We start from the raw sequence: 18,511 nt of genomic DNA on the forward strand, positions 1-18,511 counted from the left end.
ATGCTAACCGAGCTTCACTGATATCTAGCATATCGCTCCTTCATAGTCAGGCTAAAAACTTTTCATCCAGCCCTTGTAGCTACTCTTTATCTACGCATTAAAAACTAACTGCTACTTGACAGGACAGTTTTAGCATGACCGGCGTAAGAATGTAAGAACGACGCATTTGTATGCCTCGTAGACTAATACATAATTTGAGCTTTGAAGAAATAAAAGGGATCTATAATAAAGACTCAAAACACCGTCCATTGAGAAGTAAAGATTACGCTTTTAATTCTAACAAAATTACATCATCCAGTGCAGCAAACCTATAACCCTTCCCTCTACATGTAAGAATAGTAACACGGGTTTCCCTCCAAAAATTTACGTTCTTCAATGTAGAATGCGCCTTGCAAACAAATATTTGGCTCATAATGGAAAGTTTAAGCAAGCATTGAAGTCTTTCAATTTTGAGGTGCGTAGTACCTTAAACAATCGCAAAACCTGTCCTATAAGGTAGTGCATAATAGCATTAGGAATGCAATATGTCTTTACGACAACAAATTATCAATGTAAATAGCTAGAACTTGCCCTAGAGAACATACGTTATCTGCTTTCAAACCGTCTGGAGCGAGAATGAGCAACGAGAGAAGTAGCAGTGATGTTATTCAATATCACGACTACTGTGAAAAAAGGACCAAAGCCCTGCCAATACAATTGATCAATTTATCACCTCAGAAGATCTTTGTCAGAAGAATATTTGGCTATTTCTGTTCTCAGTTTTTTTCTTTTCAGAAAACTATTTCAGAAGACTTTGCCGTATTTCGAACGATTGCAGGATTTGTCATAAGAAATTTTAGTGTACTATTTTCTCACATTTTGTTCAGTATATTCAAAAGTTGCATACACAATTCCGAACAACTTTAAATCTGCAATGGAAAAGGAAATTGATTTCACTTTGAACATTCATTTGATCGCAAAATATACATACTCTATCATTCAGTACTGCCCTTCGATACCTTCCAATATCCAAAGGTAAAGGCAATATACTTGACCGCATTGTGCTGTCATAGAACGTTGACTGACATATTTTTAGATAACCAATACGTTTGGAGCTTTGGTTTCACCGACTGTTTCATTCCACATTGATTCTTGTTGAATACGCAAAAACTGACAGATAGATACTAAATATTAACATCGACATAAACATTTAAATCCTCAAACACTTTATAACTTTAGGAAGACACGTTACAATGGTTAAGGGAAAACTTGAGAAAAATTACCAACTGTTAGTTTAACTGTATGAGAGCGACTCAAATACAAGGTTTGTGACACATGCTCCAAAATCTGCAAGTATTCCAGCCTGTTTCCCAAGTAGGAAAAAATAATTGATAGCATTAATTTCCATTAAATATTCAAAGCGCCATATATATTAATTAAGTCCATTATTCTGACAAAGGTTGGCAACAAACTAGACCCCCTACAATTTGCATATCGACCGGGAAAAGGTGTTGAAGATGCTAAGCTTTTCATTCTCAATACACTGTACAAACACTTAGAAAAAACAGGTGCACATGCAAGAATCCTTTTCGCAGATTTCTCCAGTGCTTTCAACACAATCCAACCCCACATGTTGCAGAAAAACTCTTAAAATTTAATTTTAGCAATCAAATTGTACTTTGGATTATTGACTTTCTTACAAATAGATCACAAAGGGTATTTGTCAATGGTATTTTGTCAAGTATCATTCAAACAAATACAGGTTCTCCTCAGGGTTGCGTTTTGTCTCCTCTGTTGTACATCCTTTATACTGACGATTGTAGAAGTACACATGAAGGTAGCCATCTTGTTAAGTTTGCTGACGATAGTGCTCTGCTTACACTTCTACAGGGATCAGAATGTCATCATGGTCCCGCTCTTAGTGAGTTTGTTGAGTGGTGTGATAATTCGTATCTAAACTTAAATGTTAAGAAAACTAAGGAAATGATAATTGATTTTAGGAGGCAAGAATGCAACCCTCCTACGTCCATTGTTCACGATCAAGAAGTCGAGATTGTTTCGAAGTATACATACCTTGGTTCAATATTTGACAACAAATTGAAATGGGATCATAACACCGATGCTATACTGAAGAAGGGGCAGCAAAGATTGTACTTTTTAAGGAAACTGCGTTCATTCATGGTTGATAGACAAATTTTATCTCTTTTCTATAAATCTTACATTGAAAGCGTTATCTCATTTTCATTCATTTGTTGGTATCAAAATCTGTCTGTTAAAAACAAAACTTCACTTGATAGAATTGTTTCACTTAGCTCAAAACTAATTGGTATACCCCAGAGAAGTCTTTCTACGTTTTATAATCAGCAAGTACTCAGGAAAGCCCGCTCAATTCTTTTGTCTAGTGATCATATTTTATCAGCAGAGTTTGACACACTTCCCTCTGGTCGGCGTTTTAGATACCCGGCTTGCAGGTCAAACCGGCGCAAGTTGTCATTCATTCCAACCGCTGTGCGGCTTTTAAATGATTCCTAAACTGTGTTTTGTATAGTCCTGCGTCTCCTACCATTTTGTAGATTTGTATTATATATTTTTGATGTTGTATTTGAGCCACGCTTTTTAATTGCCCGTGTTTGGGATAAATAAAGTTCTATTGAATTGAATTGAATATACTTATCAGAAAGTGTATAGGCCCCTAATCCATCTAAACCGGTGGAATGCGACGGTTATGGTCCGTGAATGTCATGACGCAGCATTTTGCCGTAAGTCTAGGTGAAAGCAGGTCATGTGACTTTTCTCCCTTAGCTGGAGAACATTGGGCTATCCGGTCATTTCGAGTAGAAGTTGACTACAATACGGAAAAAAATGCTGATGTGAATTACGAATATAAGATGTAATCCATAATTATTCACACTGATGTTTCGTTTCGCCCATGGTCTCTCATTGCAGAATTCAACGATTCATATGTACTCTGATTCATTTCATTCAGCTGTAGCGTCATGTATACAGAATCTTCTACTGTTATGCCTGCATTAACGTACGCTCCAATATCTTCTCTCCTTTCCTGCCGTTTGGTTGAATGACGCCTGTTAGAATGGAAACAAATACAAATTTGACATCCTCCCACATATTTACAAGTTTCAGGCCATAATTATGTTTCACAAGGTACTAGTAAATAGCTCTCTCTCTCTCTCTCTCTCTCTCTCTCTCTCTCCTCTCTCTCTCTCTCTCTCTCTCTCTAGTTGCTGAACTTGGTTGCCCAACTCTCGAAACCTTAAATAAGATTTTGACACCTAAGTTGGTCATAAAAATTTGAGGCGGTCGACCATATTTTCAGTGTAACGGATTTCTAAACACACTTAAAATTACAGAAATAAAAATAAAGTTTTTGGTTATAAAGGAATTTCACCAGAAATGCCTCAAAAGATGAAAAGATACATGACTTTAGCTACACTGTCGACATTCTCTTGTGCCTTTTCTGTCTCTTATTGGTGTAGTCTCTCGCACATACGACAGTGGGGAAACGCAAACGTGGCGCCCGAAGGCGCTAGCCGAGAGGGCCGTAAGGCACGAGGGACTGCCCTCTTCCAGCGACAACAACAGGGAAATCCCCGTTGTAACCTAACGCGGAGGAAATGATTGACAGGTGAAGCAGGTCAATGTGTCATGGCATAGCATGGCCAGCTGAAAACAATACACAAACTCAACATACTGTAGCGAGACCTTGAAGGATATTCGAGCTATAAAGACTTTCTGAGACAATTTATCAACGTTTATGCTACCGTAAATAGGAGGTACATACCAAGTGGCTCCGCCAAACCATGGAGCTAAAAAAAAGGAAGGAGTGAAGACGTCTATTATTTCCACTAACGGACTGGTCAGTTTCTTCAGCCTGGGGGGGGGGGGCGGTGGATTCATGGGGGGGGGGGTCACCCTGTTTTTGACTTTGGTGATAGGGGGGGGTCACCATGTTTTTGAAATGCCCAATAGGGGGGGGGTTAGTGTGTTTTTGAATTTAGAAACAGGCTCATCATTGCCTAAAATGCTAGTTTCAGCCACAAATTTCATCATTCAGTTGTATTTTTCGGCGCGCCCTTCGGGCGCGTAACTTGAATAATAATCAGTCATATTTTTCAGCACGCCCAACTTTAACATATCAAGCAAACATACATCAGAGATATCTGTATGTTCAATGTTTTTCAGCGTGCTCTTCAAGCTCATTACTTTAATATATCAGACATTTTTCAGCATGCCCTTCAGGTGCATGACGTTAATATACAAGGCATATATATCAGAGTTAAGATGTTTCATATTTTTCGGCGCGCCCTTCGGGCGCCATACTTTAATAAATCAGAGATATCTTGATGTTTGCTAAGTGAAAGTGTACCATTATGAAATCTGCATTTCATATGAAAAGCATGACAAATTCCTGATACTTTTCTGTTCTCTCTATGAGAATTCAGTATGAGAAAGCAACATGCACAAATATTTCACAATATATATTTGATACAGTGACGTATTTTAGAGATAAAAAAATGACAAGATATCTTTCCTTCTCATTGATGCAATTATTTTCCTTTGTGTCACAGGTTTTTTGTAGAAAGATGCTTTTTTATGAACAAAATAACAGTTAAAAAAACAGTTTTTGTCATTATTAGCTGTGCTTTTATGGTTTCAATGTTACAAGAGAAGGTCCTCTCAGACACTGTACACATTAGATTTGGCTAAAAAAGGCTCTCTATGGCTCCTCAGGAGATTTAATTGGATGGTTGGCAAGTCTTAACACCCGTCAAAAATTTTGATTCACTGCTTTTTCCTCTTTGATTTTAATGATTGACATCCATTTCTGTACAGCAGTTCAGGACATCTGGTTCAGCATAGAAAGCGTGAAATACATTCACAGCTCATTCAAAATACAGCTCATTCAAAATGTACTGTGTTCAAACTTTAAGATTGACACTTTGAAATTCCTATCTTACAACTGACATGTCAACAATTTCATTAAAACATAGAATGACTATTTAAAATATAAATATATGTAAAATGTAAAATATAATATATATATATAATACACACACACACACACACACACACACACACACACACACATATATATATGTATATATATACATACATATATATATATATATATATATATATATATATATATATATATATATATATATATATATATATATATATATAATTTATGTCCACCTTTTGTTTTACCTATGTCGGCGCCGGGGGGGGGGGGGGGTCACCCTGTTTTCAAAATTTGGAATGGGGGGGGGTCAGCCACTTTTTGACGTCGGCAAAAAATAATCCACCGGCTCCCCCCAGGCCGAAGAAACTGACCAGTCCCTAAACTCATGTATGAGTTTGCTTAGCAAACACATCCACCACTAGCTGTTAATCTATTTATCGGCTGATTTGCGGTCGGGAGGTTTATTGATCCTCAGTGAGGGCCAGAACAACAGACGCCGCTTAGATAAGCGAGGGTGGACCTTTGCGATCTTGTGTTATGTTTGTCTGAAAGAAACTGAGAGCGTTCAAACAAAATCAGGCAGGAAATGCTTAAGTCACTGAATTACATGAATATATTAGTAGATACAGCGTGCATTTTACAGCCACTGTTCTCAAACTCAAGACTAGTCGACACACTATATGACCTTGCATCATACACGGTAGAAACGAGACTCCTAGAGGACTGTCTACGCTTTACCTTATGCACTCTGCAAATTTCCTCCTCCGCCCTGTTCCCAACGTAATATCTCATGAATAATCAATAACAATGCAATCCGTGCAACACAGGACATTCTGTTGTGTCTATCAGCTCACGGTTATGCTTGCGACATTCCCCATCCCGGTATGTGCGACAGACTTCATCAATAATAGTAGATTTTAGCTAGTTTTAGAAAAAAAGTATTGCGTTAAAAGTATTTCTTAGATCAGTATCTCAAAACCTTGCTATGGTGAGAAGTCGACTTAAAGTTTGTAACGATAATGCAGTTCAATATCATACAGTTTTTACCCCTCAGCGCAAGAAAAAAGCTATTTAAGGCAGCGGGAACTTGTTGTCCAGTTTTAACAAGCCAAAGGGGCAAATATGCCGTGTTGGGAAATTCATAGTTTTTTGTTGTCTGGAGTTAATTGAATAAGTATGGTTTTATCGTTCTCTTTTGATATATACACAACTGAGCCGGCCCGATTTTAAACAACGCGTACATCGCAAGTCTCACCTCTGACGAATGATTATCGCAACGATCACTAAGATGGATGTTAGCACAAGTGGAACAGTGACACCAATGGTACATCCAACTGAAACGAAAATTGAACAGGAATACCAATAATCATGTTACACTTTGTTACAACATGGAATTCGAAGTTATCCTATGGGAAATAATGTTTCAAGTTAACCATTAGGAACTGCATCCTAAGAACTGCTCAGTAGGAGATGGAGTAAAGACTAAAGCATCGACCCATTGCAGAGACATCGTATGGTGTGAGGTACCAGATACAGCCTTCCAGGTGACTCCAGCTGCATCAAGTGGTTTGTTGTAGTGTTTGGAATCAACTGCAGGTTGACAACTTTCACTTGAAAATGACGATTACCTCTAGAAACCCATGGCTACATTTACGTAATCAATATTTTTTGACCAGTCGCCTGGGGTTGAGTACGCCTACTTTTTACTTTTCCCCACAACGTATTTGGAACGTTAATTTTCACTGTGATATTTCAAATAAAAATTTCAACTCTAAACCGTCTGACTGCTTTCTTTATTGCTACAAGTAATTGTTTTAATTTTCACTGTGATATTTCAAATACAAATTTCGATCCCAAACCGTCTGACTGCTTTCTTTATTACCTACAAGTCCACACACACCACTGTAATTACTCAGTAAACATTGCTAATCGGCTGTCCTTATCAGCGGATTAACTGATTGAGCCGTCCCACACGTATGTATTGAATGCCTAAGACAACATGGTAAATACCTACGACAACATATAAAATGCCTACGACAACATATTGACTGCCTAGCACAACAAATTGAATGCCTAGGACAACATGGCATAATTATAGATTATTTCTTTTGCATATAAGCCTTTATTGAACGAAAATTTAGATATCAAATAACAGGATAATAGATCGAGTTGTTGTAATCAATCCAAACTTCAACGTATTCGTATACTTGTCAGGTCAGGCCCATGCTGTCGGAAGATCATGACACATCCTATATCAGGGTCCACCCATAGTGTACACTTTCTTGCGCTGCATATCTTTTTAAAATATCAACTTCCTGGAACAATTAAATCTGTCACGGTCCGTGAAACTATTTTCTAATCAAAGCAATCGACGAATTTTCTCTGTTATAATAAAGCTTGACTTACCTTGCTGACTAACTGACGCAGACACAAGATTTAAACTAATAATTAACCCAAAGTAAACCATGATTAATGATTGATCCATGGATCGTTCCAAGGAACAGTTTTAATGAGTACTGTGTAATATCATCTACTCTGTTTAACCTCGCTGAGCAGGTTTATGTTGCCCCTAATGTTAGAGGTCATGCACAATTTGCATATGAATAGAGATGATTCAGTCAAAGCATGGGAGTTGGTGAGGTACGTTCGCTCACAGAGTATCGCGAGCAATATTTAGAAGTTATTAATATGATCAAAAATGTCATGTATTCAAGTTAACTTTTTTTTTGTGAACACACCACCGCTAAGTTGAGGAAAGACAGGAGGGTTTATTGCAAAAGGAGAATGTAAACGCCAACAAAGTAAAGAATAAAGCACAAGATGGAACGGCAAATAAAAAGCAGTAAAGGGCATAGAACTAGTGCCCTCGCAGATCTCAAACTAAATACTATCAAAACTTACGTTATAAAGCAGTCAAAATAGAAGTAGCAAACTAACCTACAATAAAATATGAGCAAAATATATGGGAGAGGGCCCCTTCAGTCAAGCAACCGAGCAACGGTCATTGGTGACCTTGGGGTCAAGGTCTGAATGACCTTGATGATGAATCCATCCTGAGAGGCCGCAATGTGGGAAAGGAGTGGAAATCCCGAGAAATGGGGGTCAGGATGGAATCCAAAGCCCGGACACCTGAAAGAAAGGGAAAAAGAGAGGAGGAGACAGGGGATGGTGGTGGGATAGGCTGAGCTGGTATGGCATGAACCCAGCGGCTGAATGAATGAATGAATGGGAGCGATGAGACAAAGGCTTGATTATGTAGTGTCGTGTGCAAACGTGGCTGATTGGCTGGGAAGGAGGATTGATAACAGTCATGGGTAGAAGAGCCGATTGGCTAAGGGGATGACAGTGAAGATGTAAGGAAGGCAGATAGCTAGGTGTAATCACAAAACACATCTGTGATAAAACACAGATTCCACTTTGTGAACACACCACCGCTAAGTTGAGGAAAGACAGGAGGGTTTATTGCAAAAGGAGAATGTAAACGCCAACAAAGTAAAGAATAAAGCACAAGATGAAACGGCAAATATAAAGCAGTAAAGGGCATAGAACTAGTGCCCTCGCAGATCTCAAACTAAATACTATCAAAACTTACAATACAAAGCAGTCAAAATAGAAGTAGCAAACTAACCTACAATAAAATATGAGCAAAATATATGGGAGAGGGCCCCTTCAGTCAAGCAACCGAGCAACGGTCATTGGTGACCTTGGGGTCAAGGTCTGAATGACCTTGATGATGAATCCATCCTGAGAGGCCGCAATGTGGGAAAGGAGTGGAATTCCCGAGAAATGGGGGTCAGGATGGAATCCAAAGCCCAAACGAAGGAAGTATGACTGAAGTGACCCCCAAAAGGAGGGAAGAAATTGAGAATGATGTTAGTAAAAAGTTCTCGCACCCAGGGGAACACCGCGGTGGTGATACGGCCTGGGGGGAGGGGGTCCTGGGGGACAGGTAAACTGTACGAGCCCAGGTGGAAACATGATGAAACGGAGACGAGGTTCTCGCACCCAAGGGATCACCGCGGTGGTGATACGGCTTGGGGGGAGGGGGTCCCGGGGGACAGGTAAACTGTGCAAGCCCGGGTGGAAACATGGAACGAAGACAAGGTTCTCGCGCCCAAGGGATCACCGCGGTGATGATACGGCTTGGGGGGAGGGGGTCCTGGGGGACAGGTAAACCGTACGAGCCCAGGTGGAAACGTGGATTGAACAAGACAAGGTTCTCGCACCCAAGGGATCACCGTGGTGGTGATACGGCTTGGGGGGAGGGGGGTCCCGGGGGACAGGTAAACTGTGCGAGCCCGGGTGGAAACATGGAACGAAGACAAGGTTCTCGCACCCAAGGGATCACCGCGGTGGTGATACGGCTTGGGGGGAGGGGGTCCCGGGGGACAGGTAAACTGTGCAAGCCCGGGTGGAAACATGGAACGAAGACAAGGTTCTCGCGCCCAAGGGATCACCGCGGTGATGATACGGCTTGGGGGGAGGGGGTCCTGGGGGACAGGTAAACCGTACGAGCCCAGGTGGAAACGTGGATTGAACAAGACAAGGTTCTCGCACCCAAGGGATCACCGTGGTGGTGATACGGCTTGGGGGGAGGGGGTCCCGGGGGACAGGTAAACTGTGCGAGCCCGGGTGGAAACATGGAACGAAGACAAGGTTCTCGCACCCAAGGGATCACCGCGGTGATGATACGGCTTGGGGGGAGGGGGTCCTGGGGGACAGGTAAACTGTGCGAGCCCAGGTGGAAACAACGTACATGTAGGAACGTTAGGTGACAGAACACAGACGTGAAACACGACGAGACATGTAACGTGTGAGTCATAATGCAATGGAATGGCTGACTTGCATGACGAATAGGCAGCCGTTAAAAAGTGTTTGAGTGTGCACCCAGTGAGTCCAGATGGCAAAACGCAGACATGGAACACAACAAGACGTGTAAACGTGTGAGTCTGTTGATGCGGTGAAATACGGCAGACTTGAAGAAACAACAGGACCGCAGTAGATAAGTGTTTGAGTGTTCACACAGTAAGGAGGCTAGCCGTTGAAAGGCGTGGCGCAAATTTCTAATGTTCTGATGTACATGTACGTCGGTAGCAGTTCCTAGACCGTCTACCTAAAAGGTGGTCCGGGATTTCCATGTAGAGCAGCAGTCAACGGATCAGGCAAAGTGGAACGTCGCTGAAAAGTGTGACGCAGGGAAATTTCTGATGTTCTTATGTACATGTAAAGTCCATCGTCGTACACCACGCCCTCTTTGGCGAGTCTTATCACCCAACGCCGAAAAGGCTGTGGTATCACTGGCCACGTTTAGCGTTCACGCATTGCTGCAAGGCTCTATGATAGTCGAGGAAAAACCTACGAGCCAATCAGATTGCCCGTTACAGAGCTGATGTTGGTGCTTACCACCACACAGCGTTCACTGTCGACGAAGAGCGCGCAACGTGTAAATGTTTAATGTTTTTGGACTCAACCGCTCTGTTCACACCAAAAAGACGCCATTGATAATTATTTGACAAGGAAAAGATGGGTTTCTTTGCACAAGGACCAGCGGTGGCAAGTCTGTATGCTACCAGCCCGGGGGGGGGGGTAACTCCATGGCTAATAGTACGGGGGAGCTCCGCACGAACATGGAAACCCAAACTGTTGTGATACCAGTTTTGAGCAAAAAAACCTACCCTTTCTGATACCTAGTTGTGGAAATGCAGCTATCTCTTGGCGGGGTAGCGTGAGTTGCTATGTCAGTGGCGGGCTTGACCTTTGACCCGCATAGCAACTCACGCTACCCCGCCAACAGATAGCTGCGTTTCCACAGCTATCTGATACCATATATTACAATACCATACGTATACAGATATGACTCACTCGCCTTGCGTACCAGTGGTACCAACAGGGGTATCATGAATTGTAAAACGCTATCAATACGGAGCAAAGTGAGTACAACGAACAGCATGTCTTTGAATGTCCGAACCGAGATCGTCCGAAAATAGTCACACTGAGTGTACGGGGACGACCTTGCAGTGGGACCGGGTAGGGGTCGTTGATGGCCGTTGTCTGTGTACCTATCGAAGCCATAGTATTCACATGGTGTCGCCGTTGCTCTCGATCATGACAGAAAAACAGTCAAAATTTTGAAAGCTGTCGAATTTAATGCAACATATATCGGAAGAGGTGCAACAGAACCAGAGGATCTCAGGCCCTGAAAGCTCGATTGTGTACACACAGACAATGAGGAGCTTACGACCCGACATGACTTTGTAAAACGTATTCGTGATTGGCTAATTCTGATCATATGTTCTCATGAATAATTAATTAACCCCCATTCATACTTCCGCAGTTTCCCGGCGTAATCTGCCAGAGCTTGATTTTTGCGTAGGTCAGCGGAGCGGAAATTATTGCTCTGGCCTGCGAGAATGGTAAAGTCGGTAGCAGTTGCTAGACCGTCTACCTAAAAGGTGGTCTGCTAGCCGTTGAGCTGGTATGGCATGAACCCAGCGGCTGAATGAATGAATGAATGAATGAATGGGAGCGATGAGACAAAGGCTTGATTATGTAGTGTCGTGTGCAAACGTGGCTGATTGGCTGGGAAGGAGGATTGATAACAGTCATGGGTAGAAGAGCCGATTGGCTAAGGGGATGACAGTGAAGATGTAAGGAAGGCAGATAGCTAGGTGTAATCACAAAACACATCTGTGATAAAACACAGATTCCACATTGTACAACCTTACCCTTGTCTAGTTTGTGCCTATTATTTTACCCTAGTATTTCAAGGAAAACAGTCCATATCTGTTAATTTCCCTCCCTAATCCGCTTCATTAATTTGTTCTGCCGATCACTAACGTAGGGGCTTATCGTCCTGACCAAATAACTCGTTAGCTACTCATAAGGTAGTAGACGGACTACTTTTTGCTCGTGTAATTATTCTCATCATGGCTGATATGACATACTCTTCGTTATGTCATTACTTCTTTAGTTGTATAAGATCCTTCAGAATCGATTCTTCATTATATATATATAAAATCTTGTATAGTCAGCTCACTTTCAATACCCTGACTTATGGGCGAATAATTTTGTTTGGCATTCATACACGCAGAGAATTGATGCCCAGGAACTTGGGAGGATTCCAGTGCCACGTTTCTGCTTCCCTCACAATAGTTTCAAATTTCATGAGATTGACGCTGTTACTTTTCTCTTGCTCTTTTGTTTGTGTTTGCGGTTTTTCGGATTTTGTTTTGATTTTTATTTGTACTGCGTGGGATTCTGCTCGGTACTTCTCATTTGTAGCTGAGGTACTTCACGCATGCGCGACTGCGGTCCTCTCACCGGCCCTGGCTGTATCGTTTTTATTTTGTATGATTACGAGGATAGGTCTTACACCGTTTGTTGGTTTTCCTAATGCCTCTTTCTCTTGCAGATTAAAATTTGTCTCACCAAGAGTACCTCGTACAATTGGTACTTTGCATCTCTGACCTCTCCCTTCGCTCAGTTCTTCGAGTACTTCGAGTAAAGCCATATCAATAATACCATGTGATGAAACATCAACGCAGGTTCATTAATTCCATGAAATAATTAAAATTTACGCAATTTATGTCTTAAAGTAAATTATTTATTTACTGTATCATCGATATGGACATCGAGATTAATATTGTGCAATCAAAGACAGTTATTGGCATTTAATTTGAGAAATTAGTCAAGTCTGGCTTGAGGTACGCCTTAAGGTAGTATGCACCTCGAAAGTGAAAGACTTAAACTTTTGCTCTAACTTTCCTCAAGGAATCTTTTAATCATTCTCTTTCAAAATAAAGAATAGAATAGGGGGTCAACGTGCAAATTTTGGTACTAGAGAAACAAATTACCCAAGATTTACCGATATTAGAAATTCAAAATGGCCGCCATCCCTGTGTTAACTCTATATAGAAAAAAAAAATTTCGAATTTCAAAAAACTAAGCCGGTGAAAAGTTTTCTTTCAACAAGAGCTTTAAAATGAACCCCACATGTGGTATATCGGAAGAGAATTGTAAAAGTTTGAGAGTCTGAACGCTGTCCCCGAGGTGCGTTCTACCTTAAGCTAGAAGTATGTCAAATTACATTCTCTTGACATCTACAGTGAAATGCCATGGCAGGAAGTTATATGTGACCATTGAATTAAAAAAGGGAATATGCACTGTACGGATGCTTGTGCTATCTGTATTGAATGAGAGAGAGAGAGAGAGAGAGAGAGAGAGAGAGAGAGAGAGAGAGAGAGAGAGAGAGAGATGGCAAAGGAAAGGAAAATAATGAGCGCTCAGCTATAAAAAGCTAGTCTTACCTGGTCCATTTGTTAAGGAAGTCCGTTTTAACTCTGAAAGATAAACATTTTACACGGATTCTGTAATTCGGGTCAGATGACCAAATAACCAATATACTGTATTTGTGAATTGTTTAATGCTGATGTTTTACCATGGAAAGGGATGTCTGCTAAAATTCAATTTCAAGACATTCTTTGAATTAGCGAACACTGAAACCGATTAATAAAAGGTATAATAAATAATAAGTAATGGATGCATAATTTTATGTGTAAAACTTTTTATATCATTTAACTTACTGATACAAGTTACTCCCATGGGGCGTCCCCGTTGACATTTGCAGTCTGTTCCGTTTTCTTTCCAAGATATGTTACAGTGTTCTATCAACTCAGCCTCAGCGTTACATTGGATATCACAAACAGCCAGGGAAGACAGCAACTCACTGCTAAAGTTACCCATTACTGTCCATAGGTAATTTTTGTCCACTGTCACATAGCCTACAATGTTAACAAATCAAATCATTATGCTTTAACCACAGAAGTTCGGGTATACATTTAGCGATCATTTTTCCGAAGTAGAAACTGTAGACAAATCGTAGGTATCTTGTAGAATGCTGTAAGATATATAGTATGACATGCAGTGGTGCCTTTACGGGAGTACTGATGCAATCTATATTATTGATAAAGCTCTACATTGTACATGTCCCTAGAAAATTTAAATTTCTTATCTCTATCGGAAAGTACAGTAAAAGTGCACACATTAAGTTATTGTGCATCTCCATCCCATAAAATGAAAGGGTGCCAACCGCATAGATTTGCATGCATGTTCATAGATCTGTACATTATATACACACATATATACACACATACATGCATGCATGCATACATGCATACATACATACATACATACATACATACATACATACATACATACATACATACATACATACATACATACATACATACATACATACATACATACATACATACATACATACATACATACATACATACATACATACGGTGTCCTTGAACTTACCTTTGTGTTTACAGATAGCTCTCTTGACATTCCATCCTTCAACTTTGCCACACACAAGTCTCCATTTAGTCTCTTCATATGATCTGATTTGCACAATTCCTTCAGATGAAGTTCTGCCACCAGAAAGTCTTACTTCAACTGTCAATGAACCATTTTGTAAATGAATTAGTTTTTTTACGTGTAATCAGTCATTCAATCCCTGCACAGCGCATGCTCGAGCCAATATATGTAATTGATTTCCTCACTTGTTATGGTAGCGGTTTGGTAGAAGAAGTATTTCAACATACGTGAGAGCGGGGACCGGAATGAAAATTATGAACTTGATTTAACATACAAAAATTAATGAAAATATACAACAGTTATTTATTTCAACACCAAGCACGTTAGATCTGTCATTTAAAAAGTGTAATTTAAAGTTGGATTCGGACAAACATTAAAATGTCATTTACAAAGTGTCATCTAAAGTAACATTTCCGTCTTTTGACATCATTTACCATAAATTAATACTGTAGAAATATTTAAATCAGGCGGGTTTAGCGAATTTGGGCTTACGTTGAATTCGAAGCAATTGCTTCAAGAAACAGATCTTGGATTTTGTGTGGCGTACTTGAGAAATAAAATACATAAAAGAGATTATTTCATCCATAAACGATCAGTTTCTCACCTCTCCCCGAAATTACCGAGCCTTCATAAGGCGAAATGGTGTCTTAAATATACTGACTTCTAGCCACCCGGGAGTCACAATACTAAATCGCTTACTTGTAATATATGACATTAAACTGGTCCAATAATCATTTCCCTTCAAGGTAAAATATACCAGGTCCATGGGACAATTGTGATTTACAAATTTAAGTAGGACCATCCTGAACCACTGATAGTTAGTGGTGGTACCAGGTGTCCGGAATGGGTAAGCGTACCCTGCTAGCATGCTACACCCGTCAGGATTGGTCCCAAAATTGTCTAAATATTGTATGAAAAGATACAGGATATGAATTACTGTAATAAGTCAAAGCCGGGAATGCTGTCGTTAATCATTTGAGTGACCGAGGTGTCATATTTGGCCACAATGTCGTCATATCAACCTAACGAGTCTTTTTGTTATGTATCCTTGTCTCAGTAATTTTGATGCCAATGAGCTGTGTCTCAGTTGAAAATCAGTGTAGGAATCACAAGCCCTCCAATACCTGAGAAGTTGAGACACGTACACACCATAAGCAGGTGCAGACGGAATATTACTTGACAAGTGGGGATAACTTATGATTTCAAAATCGAAATCATCCCTTTTGTCATACAGCTTAGTGTGTAGCCCATTAGTACCCACTTGTAGGAACAGATCAAGATATGAAGCAGAGTTCCTATCCTCTGTTGTTTCTTTGATTTCCAACTCATCAGGGTAAATATGATGTAAGTAATTTGATATGTCTATATTTTCTAGACTAATCAGATCATCAATATATCTGTGCGTGTTGTTAAAACGCCTTGCAAGTTTACTTGTAAAACGAGGTTGAATTAATTTCATTTAGTAAATACTTTCTTGTTTAAGGTAGAACGCTCCTCGGGGACAGATATTCGCACTATTGAACTTTTAAAATTCCTTTTCTGATATACCACTTGTGGGGGTTCATTTTAAAGCTCTTGGTGTAAGAAAAATTCTTACTGGCTTAGGTTTTCGAAATTCGAAAATTTAATTTTTCTATATAGAGTTAACACAGGAATAGCCGCCATTCAATGATTTTTTAATTTTAAATATCGGCAAATCTTGAGTTATTTGTTTCCCTAGTACCAAAATTTGCACGGTGACCCTCGATTTTTAGACTTGATTTTGAAAGAGAATGGTTGACAGATATCTTGAGGAAATTCTCAGCAAAAATTTAAGTCTTTCACTTTCGAGGCGCGAACTACCCTAAATGGACGACACTGGTAACCTTTTAGTTAGGTTTACACACTCACAGGCTCAATCAACTTGACGGTTGATACTCAACTAGTACTCTTTAAGGCTTTCCCACTCGACTTTGGTATTTTCCCTATAACCAGTGTTCAATAACATACACAAAATAAATGCATCAACAATTACATCTAGTGAAGCTTTAATAAACTTGATCAAATAGAACTCTTAAACGTTGTTATAACTTCTCTCAGAAAATACGATAGCTGGCTTTGTAAGATACATGTGCAATGTCGATGGTCAGCTATACTAATTTTGTGTAGGAAAGCCCTGCTATCGAAGGAATCGACCTTAATAAAAGGCTAGAAGAAAATTACAATAGTCAACAATGGAGGATTCAAAGCCTTGCAGTGAAAGTTTTTTGTTTCCGGGTAATGTCAGTCTTTCGCAATAACAGTTTACCTAGACAAACATACATGCAACTCACCAGACAGCACTCCAAAGATAGAAGAGTACAAACCGAGAAGTCTTAATAGTGCTGAACTCTGTGACCATTTCAACATATTTCCCGTCTTTTGTCTCGCATACATATTCTGTATATATAATTATGCAATACTCTCGGATCCTTTCCCTTTGGCTGTTAGCTACTAGAATCGACTTCTGTGGTACCCAGGTCAGAGCCCTTTGAACAACTGACCAATGCAAGTCTACAATATGAATTTACATGACAAAGGGATATCGGATGCCAGATATCTGTGCCGTAAACATACGTAGTTAGTATACAAGGGCAAACTCAGACACGTGATGCGATGAGTTGGTGCATCTCAGCAAAGTCGCTTATCGGTATACTGAGATTCAGGCGAACAGAAAGATTTTGAAAAACTCCTTGGAGCCGCTCAGTGGTGTACAGTTTTTGCTTATTGTTGCCTGGATGGCGGGATAAAATAATTTACTCGATGCTGTAGACAGTTGAAAGACAAATACGTCAATACAAACGTTTAATCAAGACTACCTTGGGTATTATATCACCTCTTCCTCGATAGACACTGCAGAACACTGGTTACCACTGAAATTCAACACATGTTTTTTGAGTTTTTTTTATTCGGGTACCTAATCATCGTGATTTGGTCACTCAAGAGGAAATTAAGCATTTACAAGAATACATAGTCCATCAAAATAAATTGTTATTCTTAGGAGTGAAATTGCTCATGAAAGAGGATGTTACTCCCTTTTCACCACACCAAGTGGGACAGAGTACGCATTCAAACGACCAAGACTGACTCAGATTTATATTTGTCACAAACAAGAATAAAGGGCGTAAACCGTCGACGTCTCGTCAGAGTTTGAGGTCATGACCCAAGAATGAACAATACATGAGATATATAGTCCAACTCGGTGTTATGTCCGAGCAGTGATTAATCACTTGCTGCATGTCACGGTGTAATTACCGTACTTTGCTCTGTGCGGCTTGAACAGCTTCAGGCATTTATGGGACAACACACTGTCCCTCCAAAATTGTGGACGGACTATGGATAACACAATCATCAATTAAGGGGAAGAGATCTACCAGGAATATTGCGTTTTCATTTGCAAGAGGAGTTTCTACAGGGCAGTGGTCTCATGTTTACGTCACGAAATCGGGGGGGGGGGGGGGGCATACACACATTTCGTGACGTAAACATGAGACCATTACCTTCAAAAGGTTTGAAGTGCCTTCCAAAGGAAAATCTAATTTCTAACTTTGGTTGACTAGATGTCGGCACGGTTTTGCTTTGGAATAAATTGTGTTTTGGGTTTAAATTGATATGTATGATGGCACTATGGTAACAAATGTCTGACTCGTAGTGACCTGTAGCAACTTATATTGTTTTTAATATGCAGCTGCGCAAACAACAACACAATGGATATTTAACCTTAACCTCTTCATTAGTGGTGGAACACACGTACGTGACAGTGGTTTGACTAAACTGAGCGGTAAGTTATTATATTCGCGTTCATTTCTCGGAGAAGATATTTGCATATACCTACTACAGCACGGCTAATGAAAAGATTTGACTGAAAGAATGATTTTTTATTCAATTCCGGTATTCACATATTCTATTGAGGCGCACTTCAACAACCTCCTCCAGGCCCTCAAAAAGCAATTATCAGATATAATAGACTATAGGAAAAATATTGGCAATCTTCACATTTTTTACAGTCTTCATTATTTACTAAGTAAGCATATCCCTCACGGTGTGATTTGAAATGTTTCTTGTTAAGTAAATTGCATTTCTGCGTAGACCTTTAACATTGTTTTATTTGAAAAAAAGCACTTTGGCCCAAAAAATTGAGAGTAGAGAGAA

At 40.0% G+C, this 18,511-nt stretch overlaps 1 protein-coding gene across 3 annotated transcripts; it reads right to left on the minus strand.

Annotated features, from left to right (window-relative positions):
* Nucleotides 1-248: 248 nt before the first annotated feature.
* On the minus strand, nucleotides 249-16,866 carry LOC139132879 (uncharacterized). 3 transcript variants are annotated; one of them, XM_070699236.1, is made up of 6 exons: nucleotides 16,687-16,866; nucleotides 14,282-14,419; nucleotides 13,543-13,740; nucleotides 13,267-13,299; nucleotides 6,216-6,294; nucleotides 249-3,062 (listed from the first exon to the last, which is right to left on the minus strand). In XM_070699236.1, the coding sequence occupies exons 1-6, from the start codon at nucleotides 16,754-16,756 to the stop codon at nucleotides 2,885-2,887; spliced, it is 696 nt and encodes a 231-aa protein (XP_070555337.1). In that variant the 5' UTR covers nucleotides 16,757-16,866; the 3' UTR covers nucleotides 249-2,884. The 3 variants fall into 3 exon arrangements, with proteins under 3 accessions (XP_070555337.1, XP_070555338.1, XP_070555336.1); XM_070699237.1 differs by lacking the exon at nucleotides 6,216-6,294 and adding an exon at nucleotides 3,779-3,803 and having other exon boundaries at nucleotides 16,654-16,866; XM_070699235.1 differs by having other exon boundaries at nucleotides 16,654-16,866.
* Nucleotides 16,867-18,511: the final 1,645 nt, after the last annotated feature.

This window comes from Ptychodera flava, chromosome 5, assembly GCF_041260155.1.
Source record: "Ptychodera flava strain L36383 chromosome 5, AS_Pfla_20210202, whole genome shotgun sequence".
NCBI classification, from domain to species: Eukaryota; Metazoa; Hemichordata; class Enteropneusta; family Ptychoderidae; genus Ptychodera; species Ptychodera flava.

Coding starts and splice junctions, on each gene's coding strand:
- LOC139132879 (XM_070699235.1), bottom strand. CDS start 16,756: ATGTATGCGAGACAAAAGACGGGAAATATGTTGAAATGGTCACAGAGT. Junction 13,741..14,281: donor AGCTATCTGTAAACACAAAG/GTAAGTTCAAGG, acceptor TTAACATTGTAG/GCTATGTGACAGTGGACAAA. Junction 13,300..13,542: donor CATGGGAGTAACTTGTATCA/GTAAGTTAAATG, acceptor TTTATCTTTCAG/AGTTAAAACGGACTTCCTTA.